This window comes from Nerophis ophidion, linkage group LG03 (genome assembly GCF_033978795.1).
Source record: "Nerophis ophidion isolate RoL-2023_Sa linkage group LG03, RoL_Noph_v1.0, whole genome shotgun sequence".
NCBI classification, from domain to species: domain Eukaryota; kingdom Metazoa; phylum Chordata; class Actinopteri; order Syngnathiformes; family Syngnathidae; genus Nerophis; species Nerophis ophidion.
Genome location: NC_084613.1, coordinates 7,396,888 through 7,414,591, shown reverse-complemented (window position 1 = coordinate 7,414,591; position 17,704 = coordinate 7,396,888). Strand labels below are relative to the sequence as shown.

Below are 17,704 nucleotides of genomic sequence, written 5' to 3'. Positions count from 1 at the left end.
TTGTACTTGTTTTTGGACAACATGAAAGTGGTACGGGACGGGGACAGCGCTACCTGAATCGGTGGAGGTGTGTGCCAGCAGGTCAGTCTACAAGAGGGGTCACCAACCTTTTTGAAACCAAGAGCTACTTCTTGGGTACTGATTAATGCAAAGGGCTACCAGTTTGATACACACTTCAATAAATGGCCAGAAATAGCCAATTTGCTCAATTTACCTTTAATAACAAAATCTATGTATGTATAAAAAAATGGTATTTCTGTCTGTCATTCCGTTGTACATTTTTTTTCCTTTTACGGAAGGTTTATTGTAGACAATAAATGATGAAAAAAAACACTTCATTGAACGGTTTAAAAGAGGAGAAAACAGGAAAAAAATGAAAATTATATTATGAAACATAGTTTATCTTCAATTTTGACACTTTAAAATTCAAAATTCAACCGAAAATAAGGAGAAAAACTACCTAATTCGAATCTTTTTGAAAATTTCCCCCAAAAATTTATGAAACATTAGTAATTTTTCCTGATTTAAGATTACTTTTAGAAATTTTGATGACATGTTTTAAATAGGTTAAATCCAATCTGCACTTTTTTAGAATATATAACAAATTGGACCAAGTTATATTTCTAACAAAGACAAATCATTTCTTCTAGATTTTCCAGAACAAAAATTTTAAAAGAAATTCAAAAGACTTTGAAATAAAATTTCTATTTGATTCTACAGATTTTCCAGACTAATTATTTTGAATTTTAATCATGATAAGTTTGAAGAAATATTTCACAAATATTCTTCGTCGAAAAAACAAAAGCTAAAATGAGGAATTAAATTAAAATGTATTTATTATAATTTTTTACAATAAAAAAAAATGTACTTGAACATTATTTCAATTGTCAGAAAAGAAGAGGAAGGAATTTAAAAGGTAAAAAGGTATATGTGTTTAAAATTCCTAAAATCATTTTTAAGGTTGTATTTTTTCTCTAAAATTGTCTTTCTGAAAGTTATAAGAAGCAAAGTAATAAGTGAAGTGAATTATATTTATATAGCGCTTTTCTCTAGTGACTCAAAGCGCTTTACTTAGTGAAACCCAATATCTAAGTTACATTTAAACCAGTGTGGGTGGCACTGGGAGCAGGTGGGTAAAGTGTCTTGCCCAAGGACACAACGGCAGTGACTAGGATGGCGGAAGTGGGAATCAAACCTGCAACCCTCAAGTTGCTGGCACGGCCGCTCTACCAACCGAACAGTCTTTAAAATATTTTCTTGGATTTTCAAATTCTATTTGAGTTTTGTCTCTCTTAGAATTAAAAATGTCGAGCAAAGCGAGACCAGCTTGCTAGTAAATAAATACAATTTAAAAAATAGAGGCAGCTCACTGGTAAGTGCTGCTATTTGAGCTATTTATAGAACAGGCCAGCGGGTGACACATCTGGTCCTTACGGGCGACCTGGTGCCCGCGGGCACCACGTTGGTGACCCCTGGTCTACAATATATGGATAATCAGCGTCAACAATGGCAAAAAGGCTACCAAAGCTTGTATCGCACTGATATCACCACATTTAACATATCATTTTGTACTTGTTTTTGGACAACATGAAAGTGGTACGGGACGGGGACAGCGCTACCTGAATCGGTGGAGGTGTGTGCCAGCAGGTCAGTCTACAAGAGGGGTCACCAACCTTTTTGAAACCAAGAGCTACTTCTTGGGTACTGATTAATGCGAAGGGCTACCAGTTTGATACACACTTAAATAAATGGCCAGAAATAGTCAATTTGCTCAATTTACCTTTAATAAAAAAAATCTATGTATGAATAAAAAAAATTGTATTTCTGTCTGTCAGTCCGTTGTACACTTTTTTTCCTTTTACGGAAAGTTTATTGTAGAGAATAAATGATGAAAAAACACTTAATTGAACGGTTTAAAAGAGGAGAAAACAAGAAAAAAATAATTATATTTTGAAACATAGTTTATCGTCAATTTTGACTCTTTAAAATTCAAAATTCAACCGAAAATAAGGAGAAAAACTAGCTATTTCGAATCTTTTTGAAAAGTTAAAAAAATAATTTATGGAACATTAGTCATTTTTCCTGATTTAAGATTACTTTTAAAATTTTAAAGACATGTTTCAAATAGGTTAAAATCCAATCTGCACTTTGTCAGAATATATAACAAATTGGACCAAGCAACATTTCTAACAAAGACAAATCATTATTTCTTCTAGATTTTCCAGAACAAAAATTTTTAAAAGAAATTCTAAAGACTTTGAAATAAAATTTCTATTTGATTCTACAGATTTGACTGACTAATTATTTTGAATTTTAATCATTATAAGTTTGAAGAAATTTTCCACAAATATTCTTCGTCGAAAAAACGACGCTAAAATGAAGAATTAAATTAAAATGTATTTATTATTCTTTACAATAATAAAAAATGTACTTGAACATTATTTAAATTGTCAGAAAAGAAGAGGAAGGAATTTAAAAGGTAAAAAGGTATGTGTTTAAAATTCCTAAAATCATTTTTAAGGTGTATTTTTTCTCTAAAATTGTCTTTCTGAAAGTTATAAGAAGCAAATTAATAAAATAAATGAATTTATTTAAACAGTCTTTAAAATATTTTCTTGGATTTTCTAATTCTATTTGAGTTTTGTCTCTCTTAGAATTAAAAATGTCTATCAAAGCGAGCCCAGCTTGCTAGTAAATAAATACAATTAAAAAAATAGAGGCAGCTCACTGGTAAGTGCTGCTATTTGAGCTATTTTTAGAACAGGCCAGCGGGCGACTCATCTGGTCCTTACGGGCGACCTGGTGCCCGCGGGCACCGCGTTGGTGACCCCTGGTCTACAATATATGGATAATCTGCTGACGTCAACAATGGCGGAAAGGCTACCAAAGCTTGTATCGCACTGATATCACCACATTTGACATATCATTTTGTACTTGTTTTTGGACAACATGAAAGTGGTACGGGATGGAGACAGCGCTACCTGAATCGGTGGAGGTGTGTGCCAGCAGGTCAGTCTACAAGAGGGGCCAACCTTTTTGAAACCAAGAGCTACTTCTTGGGTACTGATTAATGTGAAGGGCTACCAGTTTGATACACACTTAAATAAAGGGCCAGAAATAGCCAATTTGCTCAATTTACCTTTAATAACAAAATCTATATATGTATAAAAAAAATGGTATTTCTGTCTGTCATTCCGTTGTACATTTTTTTTCCTTTTACGGAAGGTTTATTGTAGACAATAAATGATGAAAAAAAACACTTAATTGAACGGTTTAAAAGAGAAAACAGGAAAAAAATGAAAATTATATTATGAAACATAGTTTATCTTCAATTTTGACTCTTTAAAATTCAAAATTCAACCGAAAATAAGGAGAAAAACTACCTAATTCGAATCTTTTTGAAAAATTTAAAAAATAATTTATGGAAAATTAGTAATTTTTTCTGATTTAAGATTACTTTTAGAAATTTTGATGACATGTTTTAAATAGGTTAAATCCAACCTGCACTTTTTTAGAATATATAACAAATTGGACCAAGCTACATTTCCAACAAAGACAAATCATTATTTCTTCTAGATTTTCCAGAACAAAAAATTTAAAAGAAATTCTAAAGACTTTGAAATAAAATTTCTATTTGATTCTACAGATTTGACAAACTAATTATTTTGAATTTTAATCATAAGTTTGAAGAAATATTTCACAAATATTCTTCGTCGACAAAACAGAAGCTAAAATGAAGAATTCAATTAAAATTTATTTATTATAATTTTTTACAATAAAAAAAATGTACTTGAACATTATTTCAATTGTCAGAAAAGAAGAGGAAGGAATTTAAAAGGTAAAAAGGTATGTGTTTAAAATTCCTAAAATCATTTTTAAGGTGTATTTTTTCTCTAAAATTGTCTTTCTGAAAGTTATAAGAAGCAAATTAATAAAATAAATGAATTTATTTAAACAGTCTTTAAAATATTTTCTTGGATTTTCAAATTCTATTTGAGTTTTGTCTCTCTTAGAATTAAAAATGTCGAACAAAGCGAGACCAGCTTGCTAGTAAATAAATACAATTAAAAAATAGAGGCAGCTCACTGGTAAGTGCTGCTATTTGAGCTATTTTTAGAACAGGCCAGCGGGTGACACATCTGGTCCTTACGGGCGACCTGGTGCCCGCGGGCACCGCGTTGGTGACCCCTGGTCTACAATATATGGATAATCAGCGTCAAAAATGGCAAAAAGGCTACCAAAGCTTGTATCGCACTGATATCACCACATTTAACATATCATTTTGTACTTGTTTTTGGACAACATGAAAGTACTACGGGATGGGGAAAGCGCTACCTGAATCGGTGGAGGTGTGTGCCAGCAGGTCAGTCTACAAGAGGGGTCACCAACCTTTTTGAAACCAAGAGCTACTTCTTGGGTACTGATTAATGCGAAGGGCTACCAGTTTGATACACACTTAAATAAATTGCCAGAAATAGTCAATTTGCTCAATTTACCTTTAATAACAAAATCTATATATGTATAAAAAAAATGGTATTTCTGTCTGTCATTCCGTTGTACATTTTTTTTCCTTTTACGGAAGGTTTATTGTAGACAATAAATGATGAAAAAAAACACTTAATTGAACGGTTTAAAAGAGGAGAAAACAAGAAAAAAATAATTATATTTTGAAACATAGTTCATCTTCGATTTCGACTCTTTAAAATTCAAAATTCAACTGAAAAAAAGAAGAGAAAAACTACCTAATTCTAATCCTTTTGAAAAAATTAAAAAAATAATTTATGGAACATCATTAGTAATTTTTCCTGATTCAGATTAATTTTTAAATTTTAAAGACATGTTTTAAATAGGTTAAAATCCAATCTGCACTTTGTCAGAATATATAACAAATTGGACCAAGCTATATTTCCAACAAAGACAAATCATTATTTCTTCTACATTTTCCAGAACAAAAATTTTAAAAGAAATTCAAAAGACTTTGAAATAAAATTTCTATTTGATTCTACAGATTTGACAAACTAATTATTTTGAATTTTAATCATAAGTTTGAAGAAATATTTCACAAATATTCTTCGTCGAAAAAACGACGCTAAAATGAAGAATTAAATTAAAATGTATTTATTATTCTTTACAATAATAAAAAATGTACTTGAACATTATTTAAATTGTCAGAAAAGAAGAGGAAGGAATTTAAAAGGTAAAAAGGTATGTGTTTAAAATTCCTAAAATCATTTTTAAGGTGTATTTTTTCTCTAAAATTGTCTTTCTGAAAGTTATAAGAAGCAAATTAATAAAATAAATGAATTTATTTAAACAGTCTTTAAAATATTTTCTTGGATTTTCAAATTCTATTTGAGTTTTGTCTCTCTTAGAATAAAAAATGTCGAGCAAAGCGAGACCAGCTTGCTAGTAAATAAATACAATTAAAAAATAGAGGCAGCTCACTGGTAAGTGCTGCTATTTGAGCTATTTTTAGAACAGGCCAGCGGGTGACACATCTGGTCCTTACGGGCGACCAGGTGCCCGCGGGCACCGCGTTGGTGACCCCTGGTCTACAATATATGGATAATCAGCGTCAACAATGGCAAAAAGGCTACCAAAGCTTGTATCGCACTGATATCACCACATTTGACGTATCATTTTGTACTTGTTTTTGGACAACATGAAAGTGGTACAGGATGGAGACAGCGCTACCTGAATCGGTGGAGGTGTGTGTCAGCAGGTCAGTCTACAAGAGGGGTCACCAACCTTTTTGAAACCAAGAGCTACTTCTTGGGTACTGATTAATGCGAAGGGCTACCAGTTTGATACACACTTAAATAAATGGCCAGAAATAGCCAATTTGCTCAATTTACCTTTAGTAACAAAATCTATATATGTATAGAAAAAATGGTATTTCTGTCTGTCATTCCGTTGTACATTTTTTTTCCTTTTACGGAAGGTTTATTGTAGACAATAAATGATGAAAAAAAACACTTAATTGAACGGTTTAAAAGAGGAGAAAACAGGAAAAAAATGAAAATTATATTATGAAACATAGTTTATCCTCAATTTTGACACTTTAAAATTGAAAATTCAACCGAAAATAAGGAGAAAAACTACCTAATTCGAATCTTTTTGAAAAATTAAAAAAAAAATGTATGAAACATTAGTCATTTTTCCTGATTTAAGATTACTTTTAAAATTTTAAAGACATGTTTCAAATAGGTTAAAATCCAATCTGCACTTTGTCAGAATATATAACAAATTGGACCAAGCAACATTTCTAACAAAGACAAATCATTATTTCTTCTAGATTTTCCAGAACAAAATTTTTTAAAAGAAATTCTAAAGACTTTGAAATAAAATTTCTATTTGATTCTACAGATTTGACTGACTAATTATTTTGAATTTTAATCATTATAAGTTTGAAGAAATTTTCCACAAATATTCTTCGTCGAAAAAACGACGCTAAAATGAAGAATTAAATTAAAATGTATTTATTATTCTTTACAATAATAAAAAATGTACTTGAACATTATTTAAATTGTCAGAAAAGAAGAGGAAGGAATTTAAAAGGTAAAAAGGTATATGTGTTTAAAATTCCTAAAATCATTTTTAAGGTTGTATTTTTTCTCTAAAATTGTCTTTCTGAAAGTTATAAGAAGCAAAGTAATAAAATAAATGAATCTATTTAAACAGTCTTTAAAATATTTTCTTGGATTTTCTAATTCTATTTGAGTTTTGTCTCTCTTAGAATTAAAAATGTCGAGCAAAGCGAGACCAGCTTGCTAGTAAATAAATACAATTAAAAAAATAGAGGCAGCTCACTGGTAAGTGCTGCTATTTGAGCTATTTTTAGAACAGGCCAGCGGGCGACTCATCTGGTCCTTACGGGCGACCTGGTGCCCGCGGGCACCGCGTTGGTGACCCCTGGTCTACAATATATGGATAATCAGCCGACGTAAACAAAGGCGGAAAGGCTACCAAAGCTTGTATCGCACTGATATCACCACATTTGACATATCATTTTGTACTTGTTTTTGGACAACATGAAAGTGGTACGGGATGGGGACAGCGCTACCTGAATCGGTGGAGGTGTGTGCCAGCAGGTCAGGGTGGCAGCAGTGCTGTCGGAGCCTCATCAGGATGGCCAGGACGTCAGCGTAATTCCTCAACACCGTCCCCTCGGCCACGTATCTGGTCGGAAAAAAAACAAACAAAATGAGGAACGGCGTCGGCCAGCATTCAACTTTAACGCGTTTGTTTTGCCGCAGACCTGCTAATGGTGTGTCGTCCGTCGTTACGCGCCAGCTCGTATTCTTCCCGCTCGGCGGCGCTCAGCTCCACCTGCTCCACGCACACGCACTTCTCAGGCAGCGTCACCAGGGGGCGCCCGTTCACCTCGCTGCACTTGGTGCGTCGCAGCGTGATGCACTTCACCAGGGTCTGAAGGTTCCTAGCGCACAGAGTTGTCCTTTTTTTAGCCCGACATTAAGTAGGACTTGCTGTATTTCTACCTTTCTCAATTCAATTTACAGTATTTTTCGGACTATGAGGCGCACTTAAAATCCTTTCATTTTCTCAAAACTCGACAGCGCGTCTTATAAGCCTGTGCGCCTAATGTACCGAATAACTTTGGTTGTGCTTACCAACCTCGTAGCTTTTTATTTGGTACTAGGTGAAATAAGTGTGAACAGTAGATGGCATCCAAACATAAGAGATACGTGTAGACTGCAATATGACTCAAGTAAACACCAAAATGTAATATGTTCAATTTAGGGGTGTAACGGTACGTGTATTTGTATCGAAGCGTTTCGGTACCGGGGTTTCGGTTCGGAAGCAGAAGTCTTCACAAGCTGCTCTGCTTTCTGCCTCATTGTCCCGCCCACGCAACCATCTGATTGGTTACATACAAAGCCAATCAGCAGTGCGTATTCAGACTTCAAAGCGATGTAGTCAATGCTTTAGCGTGGAGCAGATATTCGTCTAGCAGGGGAGGAGCGGACTCTACCCAAATTATACTAAACACTTCCCAGTCACAACTATTACAAACATCACTATGAGCCCGTTGACCTTCTAGAAACTTAAACTGCAGCTCACCGAATAACTTTGGTTGTGCTTACCAACCTCGTAGCTATTTTATTTGGTACATGGTGAAATGATAAGTGTGACCAGTAGATGGCATCCAAACATAAGAGATACGTGTAGACTGCAATATGACTCAAGTAAACACCAAAATGTAATGTTCCATTTAGGGGTGTAACGGTACATGTATTTGTATCGAACCGTTTCGGTACGGGGGTTTCGGTTCAGAAGCAGAAGTCTTCACAAGCTGCTCTGCTTTCTGCCTCTGCCTCATTGTCCCGCCCACACAACCATCTGATTGGTTACATACAAAGCCAATCAGCAGTGCGCATTCAGACTTCAGAGCGATGTAGTCGATGCTTTAGCGTCGAGCAGATATTCGTCTAGCAGGGGAGGAGCGGACTCTACCCATATTATACTAAACACTTCCCAGTCACAACAACTATTACAAACATCACTATAAGCCCGTTGACCTTCTAGAAACTTAAACTGCGGCTCAGCTCGCTCACAGTATAGGCTTGAGATGAAGGCTAATTAGCTTTTAGCGTAACGTTAGCTAATTTTTCTGTGTGTGTGTGTGTACGTGTGCGTGTTTAAGGGGCAGCAAAGCCCTGTCTGTCTGTTTTTTCATTGAACTCCATTGTGTTCAGGGATGAATAGTCTCTCCTATTGCAATTGTACTATTTTTTCAGCAATAGTTACATGTATCATTAGTAATGTAGCAGCCTAGTTTTGAATAGCAGGGTCCCTGCTATCACATGTTGATAAAAAAATACAACATTTACATAATAAATGTCAACTACAGGCTTCCCAAATGCTGTAATAAATTAAGCATGATGAGTTGACATTGAACAGTTTCAATGGAAACTGTTTAATGTTAAAACCTTTTATATGTAGAAGAAAGTTTTTTTCATTTTATTTAATCAAACAAACAACTTGAGGCAGTTTAATGTGGATTAACCCGGGCAGAATTATTATCGTGTTCCCAATGTTAAAAGGATAAAGCCGTTGTTTGAACTATGAACAATAAAACATTGAATATTAACATATGAACGTCGCTCCTCCTTTACGTGGGATTTACGATTTTAACTATGAACAACAAAACACTGAATATTAACAACAAATAAACATATTTTACTTCTCAGACCAGCTCCTCGATAAGACATATTATACATAAAAAAATAAAGACAGTGGGATTCACAATATTAACTATGAACAATAAAACATTGGAAATTAACATATGAAGATCGCTCCTCTTTTACATGGGATTTACAATATATAATCTATGAACAACAAAACACTGAATATTAACAACAAATAAACATATTTTACTTCTCAGACCAGCTCCTTGATAAGGCATATTATACATAAAAAGATAAAGACAGTGGGATTCACAATATTAACTATGAACAATAAAACACTGAATATTAACGACATATGAAAGTCGCTCCTCTTTTACGTGGGATTTACAATATTAACTATGAACAATAAAACATTGAATATTAACAACATATGAACCTCGCTCCTCTTTTACATGGGACTTACAATATTAACTATGGACAATAAAACACTGAAAATTAACAACATATGAACATCGCTCCTCTTATGTGGGATTTACAATATTAACTAACAACAAAACATTGAATATTAACCAAAATGTATTCTCTTTTACGTGGGATTTACAATATTAACTATAAACAAAACAACACTGAATATTAACAACATATGAACGTCACTCCTCTTTTTCGTGGGATTTACAATATTAACTATGAACAACAAAACACTGAATACTACCAACAAATAAACATATTTTACTTCTCAGACCAGCTCCTCGATAAGACATTTTATACATAAAGAGATAAAGACAGTGGGATTTACAATGTTAATTATGAACAATAAAACACTGAATATTAACAACATATGAAAGTCGCTCCTCTTTTACGTGGGATTTACAACATTAACTATGAACAATAAAACACTAAATATTAACAACATATGAACATCGCTCCTCTTTTATGTGGGACTTACAATATTAACTATGGACAATAAAACACTGAAAATTAACAACATATGAACATCGCTCCTCTTATGTGGGATTTACAATATTAACTAACGACAAAACATTGAATATTAACCAAAATGTATTCTCTTTTACGTGGGATTTACAATATTAACTATGAACAATACAACACTGAATATTAACAACATATGAACGTCACTCCTCTTTTTCGTGGGATTTACAATATTAACTATGAACAACAAAACACTGAATATTGAAGACAAATAAACATATTTTACTTCTCAGACCAGCTCCTCGATAAGACATATTATACATAAAAAGATAAAGACAGTGGGATTTACAATATTAACTATGACAAATAAAACACTGAATATTAACAACATATGAACGTCGCTCCTCTTTTACGAGGGATTTACAATATTAACTATGAACAATAAAACATTGAATATTAACCAACATTTCTCCTCTTTTACATGGGATTTACAATATTAACTATGAACAATACAACACTGAATATTAACATATGAACGTCACTCCTCTTTTTCGTGGGATTTACAATATTAACTATGAACAAAACACTGAATATTAACAACAAATAAACATATTTTACTTCTCAGACCAGCTCCTCGATAAGACATATTATACATAAAAAGATACAGACAGTGGGATTCACAATATTAACTATGACAAATAAAACACTGAATATTAACATATGAACGTCGCTCCTCTTTTACGTGGGATTTGCAATATTAACTATGAACGATAAAACATTGACTATTAACAACATATGAATGTCGCTCCTCTTTTACGTGGGATTTACAATATTAACTATGATCAATAAAACATTGAATATTAACCAACATTTCTCCTCTTTTACATGGGATTTACAATATTAACTATGATCAATAAAACATTGAATATTAACCAACATTTCTCCTCTTTTACATGGGATTTACAATATTAACTATGAAGAACACTGAATATTAACATATGAACATCGCTCCTCTTTCACATAGGATTTACAATATTAACTATGAACAACAAAACATTGAATATTAACCAACATTTCTCCTCTTTTACGTGGGATTTACAATACTAATTATGAACAACAAAACACTGATTATTAACAAATGAACATATTTTACTTCTCAGACCAGCTCCTATAAAATACTATGTATATTGTATGTATAAAAAGAGATATTATACATAAAGAGATAAAGACAGTGGGATTTACAATATTAATTATGAACAATAAAACACTGAATATTAACAACATATGAACGTCGCTCCTCTTTTACGTGGGATTTACAACATTAACTATGAACAATAACACACTGAATATTACAACAAATGAGCATTGCTCCTCTTTTACGTGGGATTTAAAATAACTATGAACAATAAATCATTGAATATTAACATATGAACATTGTTCCTCTTTTAAGTGGGATTTACAATATTAACTATGAACAATAAAACACTGAATATTACAACATATGAACATTGCTCCTCTTTTACGTGGGATTTACAACATTAACTATGAACAATAAAATACTGAATATTAACAACAATTTAACATATTTTAGATATTAGACCATCTCCTCCATAAGACATATTATACATAAAAAGATAAAGACTGTGGGATTCACATTAACTATGAACAATAAAACACTGAATATTAACAACATATGAACCTCGCTCCTCTTTTACATGGGATTTACAATAATAACTATGAACAATAAAACATTGAATATTAACAACATATAAACATCACTCCTCTTTTACATGGGATTTACAATATTAACTATGAACAATTAAACACTGAATAGTACAACATATGAGCATTGCTCCTCTTTTACATGGGATTTACAATATTAACTATGAACAATAAAACATTGAATATTAACATATAAACATCACTCCTCTTTTACATGGGATTTACAATATTAACTATGAACAATTAAACACTGATTAACATATGAACATCGCTCCTCTTTTACATGAGACTTACAAAATAAACTATGAACAATAACACTGAATATTAACAACATATGAGCATCTTTGCTCTTTTAAGTGGGATTTACAATATTAGCTATGAACAATAACACACTGAATATTACAACAAATGAGCATTGCTCCTCTTTTACGTGGGATTTAAAATATCTATGAACAATAAAACATTGAATATTATTAACATATGAACATCGTTCCTCTTTTAAGTGGGATTTACAATATTTACTATGAACAATAAAACACTGAATATTACAACATATGAGCATTGCTCCTCTTTTATGTGGGATTTACAACATTAACTATGAACTGAATATTAACAACAAATGAACATCTTTTACTTCTCAGACCAGCTCCTTGGCAGACATATTTTAAATGAATAAAGAAACTGGAATTTACAATATTATCTATGATAAATAAAACATTGAATATTAACATATGAAAATCCCTCCTCTTTTACGTGGGATTTACAATTTTAACTATGAACAATAAAACATTGAATATTAACAACAAATGAACATCGCTCCTCTTTTACGTTTTTGTTGATATATGTATTTCTGTAACTTAGTTTTCTGCCTTTTCAGCCAAGTCCCTCTTGAAAAATAGATTTTAAACTCAACAGGTTTTACCTGGTTGTATAAAGGATACTGATTGATTGATTAACGACTGACAATCTGTAGAAATAATAATAATAATGACAATAGTAGGATGCCTTACTGTATGCCAGTCCTGTCTCCGTGGGTAACGGGTCTTTGGATGACTCGGTTCCACCACTCCCTCACGTCGAAGGGCTTCAGGCGTAAGAAGGCCAGCAGCATCCACAGATCCTTCACGCTGTTCTGGATAGGCGTGCCTGGACCCACATGGAACACACACACAACAGTGATGCGCGTGTTGATCGCCACGACAACGGAAAACTACAATGGCACTCAAGTCGAGCGCAGACCTCCGCCAAGGTGGAAAGATCCAGAATGTGGCTGTCTGTCTAGCAAGTCAAAGAATACTCGGCAAAGTACAGCTGAAAAAAAAGTCATTTTGAACATTTCTTATTACATGTTAGACATAATACAAATATATATATATATACATAGGGTTGTACGGTATACCGGTACTAGTGTAGTATTGCGGTACTAATACATCAAAAACGGTACTATACTGTACTAAAAGTACTGCTTTCAAATGTTTTTTTAACGGCCATTTCGTGAAATTGCTGGTTTTACGAGTAGAGGAGCATGTTTGGCAGCGCACATACACTGAGTACTTACAGGCAGACACAGTGTGTAGACAGAAAAGGGAGAATGGACACATTTTGGTGTAAAAAGTCAAGATAAGGGTGAAATTATAACACTGAAAAACCCTCAGGAAGAGGTGCTTTAAGACATGGCTAGCTAGTTAGTGGCTAACGTCCATCCGTAACCGGCAGTGTTCTTAGCTACTTCTAAATCACTAATCCTCGCCTCCTTGCCGATGAATAAAGTTTCTTACAAGTATTATTATCACTGGAGGTCGAGGAATAGCTAAACATGCTTCACTACGCAGCGTAGGAGGATACAATAGCTCACCGGCGTCACAATGTAAACAAACGCCATGGGTGGATCTACACCTGACATCCACTGTAATGATACCAAGTACAAGAGCGTATCTAGTCGATACTATGGTTGCATTGCTATTTCTTGTTTTAAAATTTTTTGTTGTGTTTATAAACTCAGAAAATACGTCCCCGGACACATGAGGATTTTGAATATGACCAATGTATGATCTTGTAACTACTTGGTATCAGATCCATACCTAAATGTGTGGTATCATCCAAAACTAATGTCAAGTATCAAAGAAGAGAAGAATAAGTGATTATTACATTTTAACAGAAGTTTGGATAGAACATGTTAGAACGGAAAATAATCAGATATTAACAGTAAATGAAGAAGAAGATTAATAATAATTAAAGCTGCAAGCAGCGTTGGTCGGGTCCGCCTTTGGCTGCTGCCGCCGAAACTCAAGCCCTGGTCTTAGTCAGACCTACATAGAGGTTTTAGTTTCATGTCTCTACGACGTTCCTAACAGAAGTTACAAGCAGTTTTGTCTGGGTTTTTTCCTAGGGGGCGCTAGAGCCCAATTTTATTTTTGGGGTTTGGTTTTTTATTCGATGGCAATTCTCGGCAGTCCTGATATGTGTGTAAAATTTGGTGAGTTTTGAAGCATGTTAAGGGAGTGAAATTACAGATCGCCGTTTCTGGATGTTGTTGATAAATGGCTTTCGCTTTGCATAGTAGAGCTTTAACTTGCACTTTGAAGCATTTTAAGGGGGTCAAATTACAGCTCAAAGAGGCAAAAATGACCTTTTTTAGGAAACTTTGCGCAGGGGTTCTTTGAAGGCGCGTAAAATCAAAACCGAAACAGTAATCAAAATTATTTCGATAACTTTTAATCAGAAGGGTAAAAACTCTCTCCTGTGCGAGTTTGAAGCCGAAACGACAAACGAGCACAGAGGATTTAACGTTTGAAAAAAGTTGTCTAGTATGTTCAACATTTTATTTAAGGACTAAATGACAATAATAAACATGTTTCATGTACACTAAAATTTTTGTTGAAATGAAGCCGATAATGTCCTTTTTTGTGTTCCCCTTTATTTGGAAAAGTATCAAAATACATTTTGGTACTGGTACTGGCACCAAAATATTGGTATTAAACCGATACTAATACTACTAAAAGAAAAGTTGTCTAGTATGTTCAACATTTTATTTAAGGACTAAATGACAATAATAAACACGTTTCATGTACACTAAAATTTTGTGTTCCCCTTTATTTGGAAAAGTATCAAAATACATTTTGGTACTGGTACCAAAATATTGGTATTAAAGCGATACTAATACTACTAAAAGAAAAGTCGTCTAGTATGTTCAACATTTTATTTAAGGACTAAATGACAATAATAAACACGTTTCATGTACACTAAAATTTTTGTTGAAATGAAGCCGATAATGCCATTTTTTGTGTTCCCCTATATTTGGAAAAGTATCAAAATACATTTTGGTACCGGTACTGGCACCAAAATATTGGTATTAAACCGATACTAATACTACTGAAAGAAAAGTTGTCTAGTATGTTCAATATTTTATTTAAGGACTAAATGACAATAATAAACACGTTTCATGTACACTAAAATTTTGTGTTACCCTTTATTTGGAAAAGTATCAAAATACATTTTGGTACCGGTACTGCCACCAAAATATTGGTATTAAAGCGATACTAATACTACTAAAAGAAAAGTCGTCTAGTATGTTCAACATTTTATTGAAGGACTAAATGACAATAATAAACACGTTTCATGTACACTAAAATTTTTGTTGAAATGAAGCCGATAATGCCATTTTTTGTGTTCCCCTATATTTGGAAAAGTATCGAAATACATTTTGGTACCGGTACCAAAATATTGGTATTAAAGCGATACTAAAAGAAAAGTTGTCTAGTATGTTCAACATTTTATTTAAGGACTAAATGACAATAATAAACACGTTTCGTGTACGCTAACATTTTTTGTTCCCCTTTATTTGGAAAAGTATCAAAATACATTTTGGTACCAGTACTGGCACCAAAATATTGGTATTAAAGCGATACTAATACTACTAAAAGAAAAGTCGTCTAGTATGTTCAACATTTTATTTAAGGACTAAATGACAATAATAAACACGTTTCATGTACAATAACATTTTTTGTTGAAATGAAGCCGATAATGCCATTTTTTGTGTTCCCCTTTATTTGGAAAAGTATCGAAATACATTTTGGTACCGGTACCAAAATATTGGTATTAAAGCCACACTAATGTATCATATTCGGTACCATACCGCCTCTGAAAAGCACCGGGACAACCCTATATATACATTCATATATATATATATATATATACACTGTATACATAAACAATTGGCTGGTTTGTGTGTAATTGTGACGACGTGACACATAATTTAAGGAGAAGCGCTACATCTCCTGCTATTCCTATGAAAAGGCCACTAGGTGACAGTATTCTTCACAGTAGGTCAGGCATCTTTAAACTTGTTTTATAACAGTAGATAAAAAAGGTATCCTACCAAGCAGAAACACCTGGTCAATGACTGTTTATGAGAAAGAAACGTCTCCCCCACGGTTTTGCTCTACTTTTAAAACAATATGCTTTTAACGACATCTTGAAGGGAACTGACTCAGACCCATGCTAGATGACCTAAGGCAGTGGTCCCCAACCACCGGGCCGTGGCCCGATTGGTACCCGGCAGCAGAATTTTTTATTAAAAAAAAATAATTAAAAAAAATAAAAGAATTTTTTTTTTTTTATTAAATCAACCTAAAAAAACACAATAAACACTTACAAATAGTGCACCAACCAGAAAAAACTCCCCTTTTCACGACAAAAACGTCCCTTTTTCATGACAAAGAAAAAAGAAAAAAAAATTGAAAAAATAAGGACACACCCGTTGACCGGTCCGCGGATACAAAAAGGTTGGGGACCACTGACCTAAGGGACAGTTTTGCAAAACACACCTTGAATAAAAAAGCTTGAATAAAACAAACAATGTCCTTCAGCTACAGTTTTATTATATATTTTTTCTTTGACAAAAAACGCTAACCTCGCATTGAGTTGCTGTTAAAATGTGAGCGTAATCTTTGTCCAGCTCCTTATTTTTACTTTGTGAACATCTTTTACATTGGACAAGTGTGTAGTTAATAAAATACAACATAGTCATTCACACAGCTTATTATCATTAACACTACGTCATACAGGCCAGAATGTTCTTTATTTTCATGACTATTTATATCGTACAGCAGGCCTGGGCAATTATTTTTGACTCGGGGGGCCAAATTTAGAGAAACAAATGTGTCTGGGGGCCGGTATATGTGAATGTGAATTATATTTATATAGCGCTTTTCTCTAGTGACTCAAAGCGCTTTACATAGTGAAACCCAATATCTAAGTTACATTTAAACCAGTGTGGGTGGCACTGGGAGCAGGTGGGTAAGGTGTCTTGCCCAAGGACACAACGGCAGTGACTAGGATGGCGGAAGCGGGAATCGAACCTGCAACCCTCAAGTTGCTAGCACGGCCGCTCTACCAACCGAGCTATCTATTTTTAAGGAACACTAATACAAAACCTCACAATAAAGTCTGATCGAATGCTAAAAATGTTATGACAGACCGCCTTAAAAATGGAATGGTATTTTTTCTATAAAGGATAAAACCCTGAATATTGAGAACACCCGTCAATATTTATATCATTCACATGTGAATAATGCTGTATAATAGACTATTTATAATGTTCACATGTGAATAATGCTAGAATAATAACACTGTATTTACATTATTCACATGTGAATAATGCTGTATAATAGCCTATATTATTCACATGTGAATAATGTTGTATAATAGATTGTATTTATATATATTCACATGTGAATAATATTGTTATGACAGACCGCCTTAAAAATGGAATGGTATTTTTTCTATAAAGGATAAAACCCTGAATATTGAGAACACCCGTCAATATTTATATCATTCACATGTGAATAATGCTGTACAATAGACTATTTATAATGTTCACATGTGAATAATGCTAGAATAAT

The 17,704-nt window shown here is 33.3% G+C and overlaps 1 protein-coding gene across 2 annotated transcripts in view; it reads right to left on the bottom strand.

Moving 5' to 3' along the window:
- hltf (helicase-like transcription factor) overlaps positions 1 to 17,704 on the bottom strand; it is a 92,245-nt gene that overhangs the window by 22,693 nt on the left and 51,848 nt on the right. The window contains exons 16-19 of one of the 2 annotated variants that reach the window (XM_061894136.1): positions 13,041 to 13,112; positions 12,812 to 12,947; positions 7,259 to 7,438; positions 7,064 to 7,179 (exon numbers count right to left, since the gene is read on the bottom strand). In XM_061894136.1, coding sequence (XP_061750120.1) covers positions 7,064 to 7,179; positions 7,259 to 7,438; positions 12,812 to 12,947; positions 13,041 to 13,112 — 504 coding nt within the window. The remainder of the gene's footprint in view (positions 1 to 7,063; positions 7,180 to 7,258; positions 7,439 to 12,811; positions 12,948 to 13,040; positions 13,113 to 17,704) is intronic. The other variant, XM_061894137.1, reaches the window with a different exon arrangement.